Raw genomic sequence first — 20,511 nt, 5'->3', positions numbered from 1 at the left:
ACAGTATTCTAAGTGTGGTCGAACTAGTGACTTGTATAGAGGTAAAATTATGTTCTCCTCATGAGCATCTATGCCTCTTTTAATGCATCCCATTATTTTATTTGCCTTTGTAGCAGCTGCCTGACACTGGCCACTGAATATGAGTTTGTCATCCACCCATACACCCAGGTCAGGTTCGGCCCCCCATACACCAGGTGTTTGTCGCGCTGTCACGTGCATGACAGCGCGGCAAACATTGCTTCTGATCGGCGATAAAATCATTGCCACCGGTCAGACAGCCGCTGTTCCCATGCTGTTAAATGACAGCATGAGCCCAAAAGCTGTGATCGGAGGTATAAAGTTTACATTCGGTCACTGGCATGGGCTGATGAGACTACTGCTCCCATCAGTCTACATCTGCTGCTACTAATAACTTATAGACACCTAACCATTACTAAGAAAAGGGCTTGATGTCACCAGACAATACAAAGGTGACATCAGCCCTACAAATATAAACCCGCTTGTCACCGCTACAATGCAAGTGGTTAAATATATCTCAAGGCACGGTGCACATAGCAATTGTACATGGGAGGAAAGAATATATATATATATATCTATAACCACCAATGTGCACCAATGGAAGGTGTATCGGACAAGAGGGAAGAGCTGGGCAAAGCATCAGAATTGGCGCATCTAATAGATGCGCCTTTTCTGGGCAACTGCGGGCTGCTATTTTTAGGTTGGGGGAGCCAATATCCATGGCCCCTTACTAGCCTGAGAATACCAGCCCCCAGCTGTCTGCTTTAGCAAGGCTGGCTGTCAAAAATGGGGGGAACCCCACATAGTTTTTTTTATTTTTTTGTTAAATAATTTAAAAAAAAACTGTGTGGAGAACCCTCTATTCTTGATAACCAGCCTTGCTAACACTGACAGCTGAACTTTGCAGCCCCCCCGCTGTGAGTTATGCCTGGCTGGTTATCAAAAATACAGGGGAACCTATATCTTTTTTTGTTATTATTTATTTAGAGAGCAGGCGCCGGCTGATGAATACTACCATCATTCGCTCCTGCTCTCGCTATTAGCGGCAGCAGGCGTAGGCTGATGGGAGCAGAAGTCCCATCGGCCGACACCAGTGACTGGAAATAAACTTTATACCTCTGATCACAGCTGCAGGCTCACCCTGTCATTTGACAGCGTGGGAACCGCAGCTTTCTGACTGGCGGTAATAATTTTACCACTGATCAGAAGCAGTGTTTGCCACAAACACTGGATGTTCAGGCCCACCATTTCAATGAATGAGGTCCGGGTACTGTTCTGGTACCTGAACACAAACTTTTTTTTAACTGTTCGGTTGAAGCCGCCGAAACCGAACATCCAGGGGTCCTCCCATCTCTATTGGTTACATTGAACTCAATAGGATCCACTGATTTGTTTGCTACAAAAGCAAATATGGCCAAAAAAAACCCCACTAAAAAAACTTTGTTTTGCAGTAATTGACCTGTGTGCCCAAGGAAATCATGGCTGTGAGCAGCTCTGCGTCAGCTCTCCTGGATCTTATTCCTGCGCCTGTAGAGCAGGTTATAAGCTAAATAATGATAAGAAGACTTGCTCAGGTAAGAACTAAGACCTAAAAGTCACTTTAGGGTCTTGTGGTTTCAAGTAAACCATGACCGATTTTATGAAAATTGGGACCGTGGGGGTAAAAAAATGTTGTACCCTCTACATGTCAAAGTTAGATATATTTTCCTCTTATTGCTTATTATGGAGTATTTAGTGAAACATTTTGATTATAATACCATGTGGAATGCATATAACTCCTGCTTAATTTTGTTCTGCTAATTTAAGATTTTTTAAATGTCTAAAATATATGTTAAACTATGTTTTTTTATCCTAAATTCTGTTAACATAATATCCATGTACAGTGCCAAGATGCTGCTGCCAAATATTGCCTCTATTCTATCCTGTATCCAAACAATACTCTTTTTTAGGTAGCGCACATAAAACTGACATATAATTCCTGTATAGGGCTGTAATGATTACTTACAGTGTATACCAAACATTGCTTAATATTGCTGACTACTTTGCTAATATGCCCTCAATTAAATATGATTATAAAAAAATATGACAAAACACAGACACATCTATTTTATCAGTAAACTCTATCACATCTTCTCATAGACGCACTACAATTAAACTTGTTATTGGCTAAACCTATGTATATTTATACACTCTGCACAATTATTAGGCAAGTGAGTATTTTGACCATATCATCATTTTTATGCAGATTTCCCAACTTCAAGCTGTATAATCTTAAATGCTTATTGGATGAAGCAGATCAGGTGATGGTGATGTGTATTTGTGTAATGTGGAGGGTGCGGCCTAAGGATATGAGCACCCTTCATCAAGGTATGCAGAATTATTAGGCAGCTTGACTCCGAAAAGTCAAAAATTGTCTTACAGAGGGATGCAGCAGTCATGAAGTTGCTAATGTCTGGATCATCTTCCTATCCTCCTATGCTGCCATATTCCAGAACTTCAACCTCTCTGCAGGGCCCAGAAGTACAAGGTGATCAGTTCTCAGAGACCTGGCCGAGGTAAGGAGGCTGAAGCCTGACCTCCACTAAACAAGACACAGAAGATGAATTGTCAAGACTGGGCCAAAAAGTATCTAAAGACAGACTTTTCAAAGGTTTTATGGACTGATTAAATGGGAGGTTGCAGTTCTGGAATATGACAGCACTGGAGGATAATGGCTTCTTAGTCGCTTCCCATTTGATTCTTTTCATACCTTTGGTAATTATTCTGCCTTTTTTATCTCAACACGTTTTTGCGACCCTGTTGACTATTTGCAACAAATCTTTTGATGGTTCTTTGATCTCACCCCAATATCTCAGCAATTTCAAGACTACTGCATCCCACTGTAACACTTGTAACAATTTTTTTCTACTTTTTAGTTTTTTTGCCTGAGGAAAACAAGCTGCCAGATAATTCTGCACACCCTGATAAAGTGTGTTGTATTCTTAGGCCGTACCACCTCATTACACATCACCTGATCTGTTTCATTAACATTTATACATCTTTGAGTTGGAAAATCGGCATAAAATGATGATATGGTCACAATATTCACTTGTCTAATAATTGAACACACAGTGTATGTATTTTAAGGTAGGTGCATTAACATACTCTCACAATATGTCTTATGGCCTAATACACACAACTATGTATTTTTTTAGCTATAGACCTGTGCTCTTTGGGGAATCAGGGCTGTGAGCATATTTGTGTCAGTTCCCCTGGATCCTACTCATGCGCCTGTCGTACAGGTTACAAACTCAACAATGACAAGAAGACTTGTTCAAGTAAGAATATATTCTCATATACTTATGATATAGAAAAATTAGTTATACTCAGATGCATGGGGTGATTTAGTGTTTAAAGGGGTTATCTATTATAAACTATTCTTGATAATAGAGTGAAGTCTCCAGCTAGGATCCATATTTATTAGTTAGAGCGGCCTCAAATATTATAGGTCTCCACTAGGCACCTGGCATGTCCATATATTACATACTGTGGGGAAAATAAGTATTTGATACACTGCTGATTTTGCAAGGTTTCCCACCTACAAAGAATGGAGAGGTCTGTAATTTTTATGATAGGTACACTTCAACTTCAATTGCATGAAATAAGTATTTGATAGAATAGAGAAACCAAACCTAATATTTGGTAAAGAAAATCTTTGTTTGCAATTACAGAGGTCAGATGTGACATTTTGGCCCATTCCTCCATGCAGATCTTCTCCAGATCTTTCAACATTTCAACATTGAGTTTTAGCTCCCTCCAAATGATTTTCTATTGGGTTCAGTTCTGGAGACTGGCAATGCCACTCCTGGGCCTTGAAATGCTTCTTACAGAGCAGCTCCTTAGTGTGTTTCGGGTCATTGTCATGCTGGAAGACCCAGTAACGACCCATCTTCAATGCTGTTACTGAGGGAAGGAGGTTGTTGGTCAAAATCTCACTATACATGACCCCAACCATCCTCCCTTCAATATGCTGCAGTCGTCCTGACCACTTTCAGAAAAGCACCCCAAAGTATGATGTTTCCCCCACTGTGCTTCATGGCTGAGACGATGTTCTTGGGGTTGTACTCATCCTTCTTATTTCTCCAAACTCAGCGAGTGGAGATCATATCAAAAAGTTCTATTTTGGTCTCATCTGACCACATGACATTCTCCTATGCCTCATCTGGATCATCCAGATGGTCATTGGTAAGCTTCAAACGGGCCTGGACATGTGCTGGCACGAGCAGGGCGACCTTGCGTGCCCTGCAGGATTTTAATTCATGATGGCATAGTGTGTTACTAACTGTAATGTTTGAGACTATGGTCCCAGCTCTCTTCAGGTCATTGACCATGTCATTCCATGTAGCTCTTGGCTGATTCCTGAGCTTTCATCCTTACTCCACAAGGCGAGATCCTGCATGGAGCCAAACACTGAGGAAGATTGATAGTCATCTTGTGTTTCTTCCATTTTCCAATAATTGTGCCAACAGTTGTTGCCTTCTCACCAAGTTGCTTGTCTATTGTCCTGTAGCCCATTCCAGTCTTGTGCAGGTCTACAATTTTGTCCCTGGTGTCCTTAGACAGCTCTTTGGTCTTGGCCATGGTGGATAGGTTGGGGTGTGATAGATTGAGTGTGTGGACAGGTGTTTTTTATACAGGTAACAAGTTGAAATAGGTGCAATTAATACAGGTAATGAATGCAGAGTAGGAGGCTTGTTAAAGAAAATCTAACAGGTGCGTTAGAGCCAGAATTATTGCTGGTTGGAAGATGATCAAATACTTATTTCATGCAATAAAATTCAGTTTAATTATTCTAAAATCATACAATGTGATTTTGTGCTTTTTATTTTAAAATTTTGTCACTCATAGTTAAAGTGTACATATGATACAAATTATGATGTATTTATAGTATGTGCCATTTCAGTGATGCCAGTACTGGGCCTACTGTAATAGGCTCACACTTCTCTTGGCCGTCCAAGTTTCATCTGAGGGAAGTGTGAGTGAAGCAACTTAATACCAGCTGCTGATTGACTGCAGCATTAATTTAACACAACAATGTCATTCAAGCACTGTTTTTTTAGTTTTTAAGATGGGGTTAGCCAATTAATGTACAACTCTTGTAAGTTACAGTGAGCCTCTTAGTTGAAGATAATGCATATAATATCTTGATGATACTTATAGTAACTGCAATGTTCTAGATTCTTACTTTTGCTGTGATGATATTTATTTGGCAATCTGGGTACACACATACAGACAGTGGTGTGCAGAACTAATACATCCACATTATCCAGACTAATGTAAAGTGTAGTGTTGATTGATTTGTGCTATTGGTGTATTTTATACAGAAGATTACCAAAACCAATGTATTTGAAGTATAGAGGTTTTCATTTGTTAAACTAAATGGGTTTTCCTGGATTTGAATACTGATGAACTATCCTTAGAATATGTGATCAATATCAAATAGGCGGAGGTCCAACAACCCAACACCTCCACAGATCGTCTGTTTGCAGCTCCATGGATTTAGACAGCTAAAATATCACAGCTCCTTGTCCTGTGTACTGGCCATTCTCGGGCACTGCTTCTCAGCGCTAATGAAATGAATGGAATTGGTTTTAATTTTCAGTTATCTCTTCCTAGTGGTAGACCTGTGCGCTCAAGGCAATCACGGCTGTGAACAGCTCTGTGTTAGCTCCCTTGGCTCATATTCCTGTGCCTGCCGAACAGGCTTCCAGCTAAACAATGACAAAAAGACCTGCACTAGTAAGTAGACCATTATATCAATATTGTATGTATGTTCAGCAAATTTGTGGCATCCATTGTCTTCTGTTCCTGCTATATCTACCTCCTAGCTTAAAAGCACTAAGATAAAAAGCGTACAACTAATTGCCGCTTACTTTGCTTTTTCCTCTGTAAATTATTGTGGAAAGGCTGTGAGTTTCAGGAGTAATGAACAATATTACAATTTATTTTCAGAGCTTCAATTCATTGGGAAATAGTGTACGGTGTATATAGCAGAAAAAGCATGGAGGACATTGATGGTGCTGCCTTACACACTTACATTAGTTGGCTAATGATTATAAGATAATTTTTAGGCCAAGTTACAAAGATCTGGATCAGATATGACAATACTATTTAACTAAAATTACGACTCGAAAACATGGAATAATATAGCACGTCCATTAATAAAAGAAAGCTAGTACACTAATCGCAGAAACAGTATTTCTGCTTCTCAGAAATGGACTTGCCTAATTATTGTTCAAATGTTAGTAAAGGCATCATTTACCTTCTACCATACACGCTTACGTAGTCAACTCTGGGTGGTCTACCTGAAGTTATGTCTAAACATGGCTAAACTTATAAAGTAACTTTTAGGCACCTGTTCTTTATTTTATGAATCTTTACTTTCTCAAAAAATCTACACTCAACTTTACCCAATAGGGAAAGGGAGACAAGCCATTGCCCGACATTGTTAATAATGGCTTGTCTTCCAACAAAACAAAGGATTGTACAAACCTCTTATGCAAGACCTACCCTCCCTGATACCTGCCACTGGAGGACTGCCAGGATGCCCCTGTTTGCATTAGATTATTATTGTTATAATTTGTCTAATTTGTATGGGCAGGTTTAGTTTGTTTTATCCTGAGTCTGTCAATGCTGAGTAGGAGACAAAAAATATAACATTTTTATCTAGCATTCAAATAAATTCACAAAATGCTATGCAGTCAATCCCAATTATGTCAAGCGATCTGGTTCTCTGCTGTAAACCTTAACTATTGCCTCTCCTTTACCTTTGATTGATAGTTCCACGTTATTGAAACATTGCAGTGTTTTGTGCCTGAGTCTCACATGTGTACCACGAGTTTCAAGTTCAATGGATTTATGGTACTCTCCCTACTGTCGGCAAAGTCCTTACTCATGTACTCTGCATGTCAATAAGGCTGTTGCCTCAAAAAAGGAAGATCCATCCATCAATCTAGTGCAAGAGGAAAGGTTTAGACAGGGCTGCATCAAAAAGTCAGAGCACTTTCTGGAAATGGGATTTCTTTCATAGCAAGCATAATCATATATTGGATTCAAATTTGTTTTCTCTTCAATGGTACGTCAAATGGTATGGTACATGAGGTTTTGTCCCTTACCCAGGACTGTCATTGTTCTATTCCCCATCTATCTTTTATAACACTGAAGACTTACATAGATGAGCAAATCAGTAGATAACCCTATCTGACAGAACCAGCTTTCATGTGACCATCATAATACTTCCACTTAAGTCATACCTGAGAACCGAGCCCCCCAAAAGTCCGAGTCTTTTCTTAATCCCAGTGTTGCTGCTTATACACTTTTATGTTGTGCTTTTGATTAGTAAGTAGATGTTATAGTCAAGTGACTCCTCACAGACAGCATTTTTCTGGTCTTGATTATGAAACTGAAGAAATCCCATAAAGACAACAAGGGGCTTTTATTTCAATCCTGCATGAAAGATCTGTCTGAACGAGACACCAGCGCTTGTGTCATTAAAACAATAATGAAATCAACTTTCATGTTGATCCAACTGGAGCTAAAACTACCTCATTTTATTGACCTTTTTCCACAAAGATTCCTTTCTGAAACATCAAATAATCTAAAATGTCTTACATTCCCGCAGATACTGTGAAGGCATTATTACAAATAATTTGATGGGGTTTGAGGGATCCAAGTCACATAACTGTGTATTATTAATATCTGTCTTCTGGATTGTAGTGATTGACTACTGTTCATATGGGAATCACAGCTGTCAGCATGAGTGTGTGGGTATCCTGAATGGCTATTACTGCCGCTGTAATGAGGGCTACACTCTTCAGAGCGATGGCAAGACATGTCTGTGTAAGTGGAATGTAAAGTCCCGTCACATTATGGGTGTTCCCAAATGGGTCACCTTTGTTGATTCCATATGTGTCCTTGATTAATTTCTTCATTAATAATTACGTGGTGGAAAATAACCATAAGGGTGGTTGATAAATTGGTGAATACCAACCACTTATCACAAAGCTTTTAAATGTACTGCTACCTACCTAAGTAAAAAATGTTCATACTTCTTCTGTTCATACAGGTGCAGTATGTAGATTCATTACTATGAATCAATTTTTCAGAGCGGTTTGGACTCCATATTATTGGTGAAACCCTTCACATGTAGGACATATGTGACTCCATTGGAAGGATCCCTATTTTATAGCTTCTGTCATAGAAGACAAGGGTTCACAAAATTATTTTTTCTGATTTGCATTTATTATTTTTACTCACCTTATACTCATTTAACATTATCATGATATTATAATTCCAGGAAGAAAATAACTGCTGTGTTGTCTTCTTCAGTATATTAATATGTTTATTTCAGGTTTCATGCTAAAAAAAAATAAATTGACTAGTAATAGGATTTAGGAGAACATCATCCCCATGGGGCCTTTCTTCATTTTAGAATTCATGATGAATTATGAGCTGTAATCATGACTGTCTTAAAGATGGAAATATTTCTCAATTACACCCCTTTTATAGGCCTTGCCCCTTGTGCATATGGACACCAGGGTTAGTCTGATGCTGCATCATCCTGATACCGGGAACAAGAAACCTTTAGAGAGCACTGGTTCTCAGGAGGTTCTGGGAGGCTCCTGTGATTTCTAGGTGATTTGCCAACTCATTTCACTGTCCAGAAGCTCTGCCATTTTTTAACAGGAGCCTTCCAGGTGTTTGAGAAACGTTTCCAAGTTTGATTTATACCTTGCTACATGTAGGGTGTTTACTGGGGCTCAAATTCAGCCCTGGCATTTGAAATCACACAAGCCCATGCTGTCCCTATTCCCAAGCACCAGATTGGGATATATTACAACTATTACCCTGGGTGGAGGAAAGCAAGATTTACTACAAGACCAATATTTCTAATGATACCTGAGGCCTGCTGGGGTAAGTGACAGAGTCAACGACTTTGTGCTCCGTTACAACTCTTAACAGTATGGAGGTCTTGAGAACACCGATTCTGTTAACAATGTAGCAGACAAGGCAGCCTATGACAAGAAAGGCCCATCTGGCATTTGCCAGAATTGCCAGATGGCCAGTCCAGCCCTGGTGTTTACAATAATCTTCAACTTTCTATATTTCAAAGGCTGGCAGTCAATAGAGGCATGATTAATGATGTTTCCTAACTAGGATTTCTAACTTGGTAGGGTGGTCCTCAGAAAACAATAACAGCAAGATATGCCAATATTATTTACTATATGGTTGTCATTGTAGTGGGGGTTCCTCACAAAGATCAGTTTCCTGTGAGGAGAACATTTTTGGCTGTGGTTTATCTGCTGTGAAAATTTTGGTAATTATTTCTCTATGGCCATCTAGTGATCTTAAGGCCATACTGTGTATACAGATATTTAATTGACTCCCTCATTTTAAATTTCTTTTGGCATCTTAACTCTTCATCACCTCAAATATCAAAGTTACTTCTTGTTTATATAATCAAAGCACAGAGAGTTGATGTCACATTAAAATAAATATAATTTGATTAATACTTATTTCGTTAAGAAGCTACTTTGGAGGTTAAAGTTCTTATGGAATTTCCTATATGATAGTTTGATAGCATTCTATTAAATTTGCTTATTCATGATCTTGGACCATTGAGAATTTGCTTTTCACAATCCTCCTTCAGTCAGTCGATAGCGAGATTATCATTATCCATCATGTTTATACAGAAATTCTCATACTGTTTTTTTATGTCCTACTCCAGTTGTGAGACCTTATGGCTTTGATAAGTGCTCAATGTAATTTTTCTTGGCAGGATTTACAGTCTAGGGCCCTTCGGGCAGGAAATCACGAGAACAGTAGTTAAAGTTCCATATTTAATTTCAGACTGGAGACGATACAGAATTTAATACACTCCATGAACAAAATGGTTTGCTCCAACAAGAAAAAGTTTCAATGTGAAGAATGCAAAATAATTGTTTTAGCCTCTGTTTTCATTTCTTCAGTTTATGAATATCATCCTTCACGTTCATGGTCTGCAAGCCTGGTATTTCCTGTTTAGTCACTTCTGAAAGAGAGTAACCACTTTTGTAGACATCTTAGCCAACTTTCCATAATAATAAATGACACACTGCAATAACAATGCAAGGAGAATCATTCACCCTGGTTCAAAGGATGATTAGTCTTCCATATTTCTAGAAGCCCAAGGTAAAATCTCCTCTTTATCCGTGAAGACCACCTTATGTCGAAACATGTAAAGGACAAGAAGACAACATTCTGTAATGCTATGTTCATTTTACATACGGTATATATCAATGTGGCCATAGACTGTCATTACTAAAAATATTTGACCACTATGTGTCAGTATACCTTTTTAACTGTATAGAAAACTATGCTTTTCAATACAAGGGGATCTCATTAAAAATGTACAGTATTATACGGGACTATGTTATATTTTTTACAATGAGTCTCAATGGCAGACCTATGCGATTTTGAATACATTTATGACTTGGGTCCTATGCCAGTTTGTAAACATAGATGCCAAATGTAAGCCATGAATATAATGTGAACAGAGCGTTACTATAATAACTTACCCAGTGAGACTTAACACATGACCACCATGCATAACTATTATACAATTTTCATTTTTCAAAAGGGCTCGGATCAAAAAAGCAATATTGCTTGCCAAGAAAATAATATCAATGTTTTCTCTTCTCCATGGACAATTACATTCTGTATTGTAATTTCTAATATACTTTCAGCTACTGACATGTGCAATATTGTGGATCACGGATGTGAGTTTAAGTGTGTCAGCACACCTGGATCATACCACTGCATTTGTCCAGAGGGACAAGAACTGCAAGCAGATGGAAAAACCTGCAATAGTGAGTATCCATGTGCCAGATGCATGTTGTCTGTAAAGATATATATACTTTATAAGGAGAGAATAATAAGTCAACATGACACTACTTGTACTGACCATATGTAGAGTATAGCCAACTAGCTAACTCTTCCTCCACCAAAGAGAGTAATTTATATATAATCCATAGTAGAGATTCGGTAGATGAAGAGTTAACTATACATATGGACATTAGAATATTTGTCACTTTGATATACAGTATATACAGTACAGACCAAAAGTTTGTTCACACCTTCTCATTTAAAGATTTTTCTGTATTTTCATGACTATGAAAATTGTACATTCACACTGAAGGCATCAAAACTATGAATTAACACATGTTGAATTATATACTTAACAAAAAAGTGTGAAACAACTGAAATTATGTCTTATATTCTAGGTTCTTCAAAGTAGCCACCTTTTGCTTTGATGACTGCTTTGCACACTCTTGGCATTCTCTTGATGAGCTTCAAGAGGTAGTCACCGGGAATGGTCTTCCAACAATCTTGAAGGAGTTCCCAGAGATGCTTTGCACTTGTTGGTCCTTTTGCCTTCACTCTGCAGTCCAGCTCACCCCAAACCATCTCGATAGGGTTTAGGTCTGGTGACTGTAGAGGCCAGGTCATCTGGCGTAGCACCCCCATCACTCTCCATCTTGGTCAGATAGCCCTTACACAGCCTGGAGGTGTGTTTGGGGTCATTGTCCTGTTGAAAAATAAATGATGGTCCAATTAAACGCAAACCGAATGGAATAGCATGCTGCTGCAAGATGCTGTGGTAGCCATGCTGGTTCAGTATGCCTTCAATTTTGAATAAATCCCCAACAGTGCTTCCTCTATGCTTCAAGGTGGAAACCAGGCATGTAGAGTCCATCCGTTCACCTTTTCTGCGTCGCACAAAGAGACGGTGGTTGGAACCAAATATCTCAAATTTGGACCCATCAGACCAAATCACAGATTTCCACTGGTCTAATGTCCATTCCTTGTGTTCTTTAGCCCAAACAAGTCTCTTCTGCTTGTTGCCTGTCCTTAGCAGTGGTTTCCTAGCAGCTATTTACCATGAAGGCCTGCTGCACAAAGTCTCCTCTTAACAGTGGTTGCAGAGATGTCTCTGCTGCTAGAACTCTGTGTGGCATTGACCTGGTCTCTAATCTGAGCTGCTGTTAACCTACAATTTCTGAGGCTGGTGACTCGGATAAACGTATCCTCAGAAGCAGAGGTGACTCTTGGTCTTCCTTTCCTGGGGTGGTCCTCATGTGAGCCAGTTTCTTTGTAGCGTTTGATGGTTTTTGCCACTGCACTTGGGGACACTTTCAAAGTTTTCCCAATTTTTCAAACTAACTAACCTTCATTTCTTAAAGTAATGATGGCCACTCGTTTTTCTTTACTTAGCTGCTATTTTCTTGCCATAAATTTTAACAGTCTATTCAGTAGGACTATCAGCTGTGTATTCAACAGACTTCTGCACAACTGATGGCCCCAACCCCATTTATAAGGCAAGAAATCCCACTTATTAAACCAGACAGGGCACACCTGTGAAGTGAAAACCATTCCCGGTGACTACCTCTTGAAGCTCATCAAGAGAATGCCAAGAGTGTGCAAAGCAGTCATCAAAGCAAAAGGTAGCTACTTTGAAGAACCTAGAATATAAGACATAATTTCAGTTGTTTCACACTTTTTTGTTAAGTATATAATTCCACAAGTGTTAATTCAAAGTTTTGATGTCTTCATTGTGAATGTACAATTTTCATAGTCATGAAAATACAGAAAAATCTTTAATTGAGAAGGTGTGTCCAAACTTTTGGTCTGTACTGTGTATATTATACAGTATATATATATATATATATACATACAGTATAGAGTGCAAGAGAAAGGGAGAGAGATATCGAAAGAAAGAGATCAAGTGAGAGATCGAGTGAGAGAGATCGAGATCGCGCAAGAAATCGAGAGAAAGATCGAGAGAGAGAGATTGAGAGAGAGATTAAGAGAGAGGGAGAGATTGTCAGAGATCGAGAGAGAGAGATTGAGAAGCAGAGAAAGAAATGCATCCCAGTTTCCTCTGGAGTGACGTAGTCTTGGCATTAAAAGGTAGCTCCAATGGAAACTGGCACACGCACAGTAAAGTAAGATGTACTGGGCTCGGCTTCATATGCGCTGGAGCTGCCTTGTAATGGTAGGAACATATGGCTCTGGAGAAGACCAGGACCACCTCTTGACTTTTTAAAGGTAGTGCTCACTACTGTAATAACAATTTTTACTTTATGCTCTAAGGTTCATTTCTGAAATGGAGACCTGTAGACAGCTATTGTTATATTTAGAGGTGGATGTGGTATATTTGTTGACAGGTTCCTTTTCAGAGTCTCCTATTTCAAAACAAATCAGTTAATATTTCCAGTTATTCCAAATGTATTACTGTGCATAGCAAAATTTCTCCTTTTGCCAACTATCTATACATCTTACATTACACATTAATAAAGGGGTTAGTAAAAGTGCTCTTTATCTCTTATTTCTTCTAAATTGCTTAGAGGAGTTTATTATAGCCATCCATTCCCCCAACCCAACATTTCCAATGCACTCGAAAAATGATTGATTTTTTAAGGCTCCCTTTGGGTAATATAGTATAATAATGGCATGATTTTCTGTTTCCTAGAATGCTCCACTGGATACGTTGATTTGGTATTTGTGATTGATGGTTCTAAAAGTGTCAGACCCCAGAACTTCGAGCTTGTGAAGCAGTTTGTGATTAAGATCGTAGATACCTTGGATGTTTCTGCCCATGGCACACATGTTGGCCTTGTTCAGTACTCTAGCCGCGTGCGCACTGAGTTTTCTTTGAACCAGTTTAAAACTGCTAATGATATCAAGAATGCTGTAAATAACATCGCTTACATGGAGAAAGGCACCATGACCGGGCTGGCTTTGAAACATATGGTTGAGCACAGCTTCTCTCAGCAGGAAGGTGCCAGGCCAAATGTCCCTAAAATAGGTTTGGTGTTCACTGATGGTCGTTCCCAAGATGACATCTCTGAATGGGCCAAAAAAGCCAAGGAAGCAGGTAAGAGAAGGCAAAATGTTTGGGAAAAATAATGTGTGGCCTACAGTATATTTGACTTACTTGTAAGTACTAAGAAGCTTTAACTGACACAAAATCAATCAAGATTGAATCACATGGATTTGCAAAATTTCACATGGAGCAGGGACTGGGTTACTGTAGGTGTTAGTACATTTTCTACATTCTGGTTTGCAGGAATTACTATGTATGCTGTGGGTGTTGGGAAAGCAGTTGAAGATGAACTCAATGAAATTGCATCAGAACCTGTGAACAAGCATTCCTTCTACACAGGCGACTTTACTGCGATGAATTTAATTGCTGAAGACCTAAAACTTAATGTTTGCCCAGGTAAGATGTACTGACTACTGACTAGGGTGGGTTCTCTTCCTATGGCGGGTAAAATGTAAATTATGATTATCATTTGCTGCCACCAACTAACATTTGGAATTTCCTTCACAATGAGTTAATGTTCAGTTTGTTGCCCAACTCTAACATAGTGGCTTATTAGTGCCTTTACCAGACACCCATCACATGGAGCATATGCCTTGCCAGCATCCCTCGCTAATTTCATCCAGTGGCCTTTCCTGTACTTTAATATAAGAGGGCTCCTGAGTTGTGGACATAATCACAGAAGAGTTTAGTGAGCAACCATTGAATGAGAAAGAATGTAAGATCGTTGGTAAGCCATTGAAAAATTAGGTGATTTGATATTGACAGATCCATGAAGATAGAGCTACATCAGCCTATTAATCATGAGGTGAGAGTTGTGACTTGATACTCCTGGGTCCAATGCTACATTGGTGAAAGAACGGTCCATTTACTAAGTGCCATTTATGATACTTATGTCATGTTATGTGTAAAAGAGGCCTATGGGCCATCTCTCGCAGTCCGATGATGGAAACAACAACACTATTGTTCATAGGCAAACTTTCAAACTCATTCACTTAACGTGAGTCTGGCAGTTTAAAATGACTGTGAAAAACAAAACAGGCATTTGATTCACTCTTGGTATGACCAAACCATTTGGTGCACCTTCCCGCTTACTAGTTTTGCATCTCTTCACTCCTCTTCCTTGATTGACAGCTCTAGCTTTACAGAAATCAGAGAAAGTTGGAATTAGGTAGAACATAGGTGGGCTGAAAGGTGCTCTGAACTGCTTGGCCAGGGTGCACTGCACCCCTGTGCTTAGTGTCGACAGTCATTTTGTGCTATCAGACTCTCAATAAATGAGAATGAGCTGCAATACCAAACAAGCCATATTGACCACAGAGATAATATTTATGGAAAAGAAGCACAACCCTTTTCTACTCTTGGACAACTTTTAGCATAACATCCTAAACCAGAAAATGTATACATATCTGTAATAAGTAATATAGTATGCCTATGTTATTATCTTTATCATACTGGATCTATGGTATTTCTCAAGTTAAACCTCTCTAGCCCAGGCACACAAATAACACAATGTCTGCCTGAGGTGATTTAACCTAGTTGCAACAGGACCAACTTTTTGATAAGATTTACTTAGACAGGAATATGTCGAATGTTCTCCTTAGGAACCAAGGAAATGTTTTCTGCATGAAATTTGTTTTATTAATGAAGCATAATAGTAAAGAAATTAAACTTTGTATTTGCAGAGGAGATAAAGGGAGAGACAGAGTTTAAGAACCCCTGTGACTGTGAGCATCTCGTCAGTTTCCAGACAAATACCCTCACGGCGCTAGGAAACCTGGCAGACAAACATATCCTTTCTATGTTCTAGTATTATATTATTCATCCTAAATACAATTGAAGGTAAAAATTGCTTAGCTCAAGCCACTCAGTTTCCCAGGAGTTGCCCTGGCCTTCACCCTTTAATCCCTGTACAGGGATCTGGACTTACCCAAGGTTCTAAGGCAAGGGCCACAGAAGCAGCCTCTGTTCGAAGATACAGACTGGCAGGAGTGGTCAGGTAGCCAGGTACAAATCAAGAGAGCAGAGAAGGTGCAAAACCAGAAGGCACAAGAATAGTTAGCGAAAAAAGCTGAGGTCAAAAAACATGAAACAAATACACTAGACAGGAAGTAAACAGGACTAAACCAGAGGAGCATAAGGCTATATCTGGCAGCTTCCAGCAGTAAGCTGGGAACTTAAGCTGGGTGTGGTGCTTTCCAACAGACTGATATAGGGAGCTGATAACTCCAGCTGGACAGACCACGCACCCATACTGTCAGACAGGACAGCACTGCAGGTCCCAGCCACCCTAATCTTAGTGGCTTGGCAGAGCTGTGCCATCCAGAGCTTCTGGTTGAGATGCCCTTTTATCACCAGTGCCAGATGCAGAATGAATACAGTGGCACCTGGCAAAAGAAGCACAGGTCGCAGGAGCAGGTCCTAGTGGAGATGTGACTCTGGAGTCGTGTGATGCTTCAGCACAATGGGTGGTGTAGGTGCTGTGGGAATCGTATCATGCTTGGAGACTATTTTGCATAGATCCAATTGGATCCATGTAAAAGCTCACATTGGCCCATGAGTCCATACCCACACACACACACACACATACACACACATGAACAGTGGTTAGCACAATACACTTGTTTCATTATGCACAGATAAAGACAGGATCTCATCATTCATTTAGGAAACTACCCAGTTCATTATTATATAGAAGCAGAGAGGAATTTATGAGTGAGGGTAATGTAATATTTGCATGTAATTGAACAGAGTCAATGTTACTGGTGGGTCCTTTGCACCCTAGCCCGACACTGACCGTGCACAATACCCTTTTGGCCAAAAACACTTAGTGGAAAGCATACTAGTCAATAGTGTAACATTGAACTCTTTTGTGAATTAATTAGCCGCAATATTCGTATGACTGGACAGGACCATACCAGACTAACTGCTCATTCACTAGGAATATATACTCAGAAGAAAGCAGTCATAAGGCCATAATATATGAAAATACAAAACAACTTTATTAATGTTAACAGGCATAAAATGACAGATGGGAAATCCCCCATGCCGAACTCAGCACACACAATGGGACAGGTGCAGGTGCATGAGGCCGTACCAATCAAACAACAGTGGTATCCATCAGTAAAGAGTATAGAAAAAAGTATTAACCAGCCATAATAACCAGCAGCACTGACATTTAACCCCTTAGTGACCGAGCCAAATTTTTGAAATCTGACCAGTGTCACGTTATGTGGTAATAACTCTGCAACGCTTCAACAAATCCCAGTGATTTTGAGATTGTTTTTTCATGACACATTATACTTTATGATAATGGTAAATTTAGTTCAACATTTTTTGTGTTTATTTATAAAAAATATAAAAAATTTGAGAAAAATGTTCAAAAATTAGCAATTTTCTAAATTTGAATGATTATCCCTTTAATCCAGATAGTCATACAACAGCAAACCATTAATAAATAACATTTCCCACATGTCTGCTTTACATCAGGACCATTTGTAAAATGTTATTTTATTTTGTTAGCATTTTAGGAGGTTTAAAAATGTAGCAGCAATTTTTCATTTTTTCAAAGAAATTTACCACATTTATTTTTTTAGGGACTTATCCATATTTAAAGTGACTTTAGGGGTCCCATATATTGGGAAACCCCCAAACGTGATACCATTTTAAAAACAGCACCCCTAAACATATTGAAAACTGCTGTCAGGTAGTTTATTAACCCTTCAGGTGCTTTACAGGAATTAATGCAAAATGGCATGACAGAAATGAAAATGTGTATTTTTACCACCTAAATGTTGCTAACTTCTAAACAGATTACTACAGCCGGCAGACTCTAAGGCCACTATTTGGTCATGAATTGCCATCGCAAACATCAGGACAACAAAATCATGATCTGAGGGCACCAATTGGGATAAAGAAGAAGCCCCCGCCCTCTGTTAACCATGTATAATGATGTAGTCACTATTGACAGCAGCATCTAAGGGGTTAAACAGATTTAGAAGGCGCAAATACTGATCGTGGCTGGTACAGCAAGTTGTCAGCTATAGTGTACAACCAACAGATGCTGGATTGTCATCTGTATGGGGAGACTATTTTCTTATATCTCAGGTCAGTTAAAAGACGTATTGGCGGTCATTAAGGGGTTAATGTGCCTAATTTACATAATAATTTGTTGAATATACATACCAATAGGCAAAGTATCAAAAGACCACAGGCACGCCGCTCCCGTCCACCCCGAAATGCGTTTCGGCTAATACCTTCCTCCCCTTATGACTGCTTTCTTCTGAGTATATATTCACAATACCCTTTTGGCAATGTAAATTTGGTACAGCAACTCTCAAGCAAATTTGAGCATGTTGTTAATTTCTCTTTATCCATTTAAATTTACATACAAACTCAAGGACTTGGGAGGAATAGATGTTGACAGCTATCTTAAAGTGGCTATTCCACAAAGATTTTTATTCTACATGCTTATTTCAGTAGGAGATTAATATATGGTCGTTAGGGGTCCAACCACATGCAAATAGGTTATGCATTTTGTTCTTGGCATAACCCATTTAAGTGTAGGGCCAGCGTAGACCCTCAACTTGTAGACTTTGATCTTTAGTTTTTCCACTTGTTACCTGGTAAGATTCTGTTCACATGGATGTTCTGGATGGATTGGTCACGGACGGACACCAGCGGCGCCCACAGATATGTGAGTCAGGTTCCTCCATGGTTCATTTTAGTGAAAAAGAGAATTATCTATGCATTTCCTTTTAAATATAATGAAAGTTAAAGCACTTATAAACAGTTGTCCAATATCCTAAAAATTTGCCTTAACGTTCTTTACTATCTCAGCTGACAGCAAGACTTGAATCCCTGGAAAACCAGCTGGCTGATAAGAAATGAAGATGCTCGTAAAAAAAAAAAAAACTAAAGACGCTATGAAGAGATCTATGTGACTTTTTGATGTCACGTGGTATCATTTTGTAATCCCTTTCTGGAGGCATAGACTGGCATGCCAAGCAGAGCTGTAAAACTATCTATATTTAAATAAATGTGAATAGATTGTTGTTTATTATTATAAGGATTTTACTGTTTTCTTCTGTAGGAAATGGAAACCATGTTAGTGGCATAGAGTGTTAGGAGATATTTTTTATTTAATTTTTGGTTTAACTTTTTAATAAAACTTAACAAAACGAATCATATCTCACGATAACAGTACTTTATTTAAACATGCATATACGTTCTCAAAGTTTCTCTAAAAGATGTTGGTTTAATTTAGTATTAGATAAGTTACATAATCTATAACTGGACAACCTCTTCAGAAAAAGACAAGAAAAATATTAGAAGTCGATCTTGCCAACATCACAACCAGTGTGAACATAGCATTGCTGCCATATAAAACAGCATCATAATTCAGCCAGATAATATTGATTTCCATCATTGAAGTTTTATGCTTGAGTAAGTTTTATGTAGGAGTGCATGGCGGAAATAACAGATCCTGTCTTAATTGTTCACCAAGTCATCGGTCGTATCTATGCATGTGCTGTGTCCTATGTTGTATGAGGACCATATTCTGGTCTTGTTTAATTTCAACTGCAAAATAAAATGTTTACAAAATGTGTCACATAGAACCAGACCACAATTAGGTGCAAAGTGGAAATGTGCCTATTGCATGTGAAATTGTGATAGATGTGGGGTGTATGGATTTGGAATACAAATCAGATTAAAAAAATCTTTAGTCATATACTATGACATACAGAATTTCTGTTTTATCTCAAATTTCATGGGAAATTTGTGGGAAGGAAATGAAGAATTCTCCATCTTTTTCTGAGTCACCATAAGACAAGACATGGGGAGCCTAAGGGTCCATAATAGGATTTTATTAAGTTCATGAGGCCTAAAAAGACAATTTATTTAAAAAAAAAAAAACAGCAAACTCCTTCAACAGAACTCATTTTAACCAAAGTCTACCACATGTCATCACACCGACATCTTGAAAATAAGGCACAATGTTGTAAATCAAATATTAAGGACAAACAATTAATAATAATCTGCTTATAATAGAGCTAACACACCAGTAAATTGAGGTGCATTTATAATATAACCTTTGGAAGCACAAATCGAAATCCAATGTCTGAAAATTATAGCAAAACTACAATTATAGTCATCGATGGAAACAAGGTGATCACCACTGGATGATTCCAGGTACTCACTTGTACTCACTTGTTACACCCTATTACTCTCAGCAGTGAAACTACTTTTGGCAAATTTGACCTGAAAGATTCTACTGTTTAAAGAGGACCTGTCACATTTTATTCCAGCTGCTCCCTGTGTAATCAGTTTTGTTTTATTTTATTAATGCACCATATTGTTTCAGAGATATTGGCTTTTTTTTGTTTCTGCATAATTATACAATGAGCAACGCCCCCTTGGTGAAGACTATAGAAATTAGCACAAAGTACAAGGTACATATCTCTGGAACCGTATGGTGCATTTAAAAAAAAAAAGCAGAATACTCAGGGGAGCAACGGGTATAAAACAATAGCAAAAATTAGCCAATTGTGACCTGGTGACTGATTCGCTTTAGGACTCATATGTCTCATTAA

General features: G+C 38.7%; 1 protein-coding gene across 4 annotated transcripts in view; it reads left to right on the top strand.

The window, feature by feature from the left end:
• The window catches only part of MATN4 (matrilin 4), a 157,061-nt gene extending 137,954 nt beyond the window's left edge, over positions 1 to 19,107 (top strand). Inside the window, exons 5-13 of one of the 4 annotated variants that reach the window (XM_069751764.1) lie at positions 1,470 to 1,592; positions 3,213 to 3,335; positions 5,674 to 5,796; positions 7,774 to 7,896; positions 10,782 to 10,904; positions 13,568 to 13,972; positions 14,165 to 14,317; positions 15,604 to 15,708; positions 18,750 to 19,107. In XM_069751764.1, the coding sequence (XP_069607865.1) occupies positions 1,470 to 1,592; positions 3,213 to 3,335; positions 5,674 to 5,796; positions 7,774 to 7,896; positions 10,782 to 10,904; positions 13,568 to 13,972; positions 14,165 to 14,317; positions 15,604 to 15,708; positions 18,750 to 18,808 (1,337 nt within the window). In that variant the 3' untranslated portion in view covers positions 18,809 to 19,107. The remainder of the gene's footprint in view (positions 1 to 1,469; positions 1,593 to 3,212; positions 3,336 to 5,673; positions 5,797 to 7,773; positions 7,897 to 10,781; positions 10,905 to 13,567; positions 13,973 to 14,164; positions 14,318 to 15,603; positions 15,709 to 18,749) is intronic. The other 3 variants (XM_069751761.1, XM_069751763.1, XM_069751762.1) reach the window with 3 other exon arrangements.
• The last annotated feature ends 1,404 nt before the right edge of the window (positions 19,108 to 20,511 follow it).

The sequence above is a fragment of the Ranitomeya imitator genome, chromosome 2 (genome assembly GCF_032444005.1).
Source record: "Ranitomeya imitator isolate aRanImi1 chromosome 2, aRanImi1.pri, whole genome shotgun sequence".
In the NCBI taxonomy this organism is placed as follows: Eukaryota; Metazoa; Chordata; class Amphibia; order Anura; family Dendrobatidae; genus Ranitomeya; species Ranitomeya imitator.
Note: the sequence above shows the minus strand (reverse complement) of the source record. Positions and strands in the feature narration are given on the sequence as shown.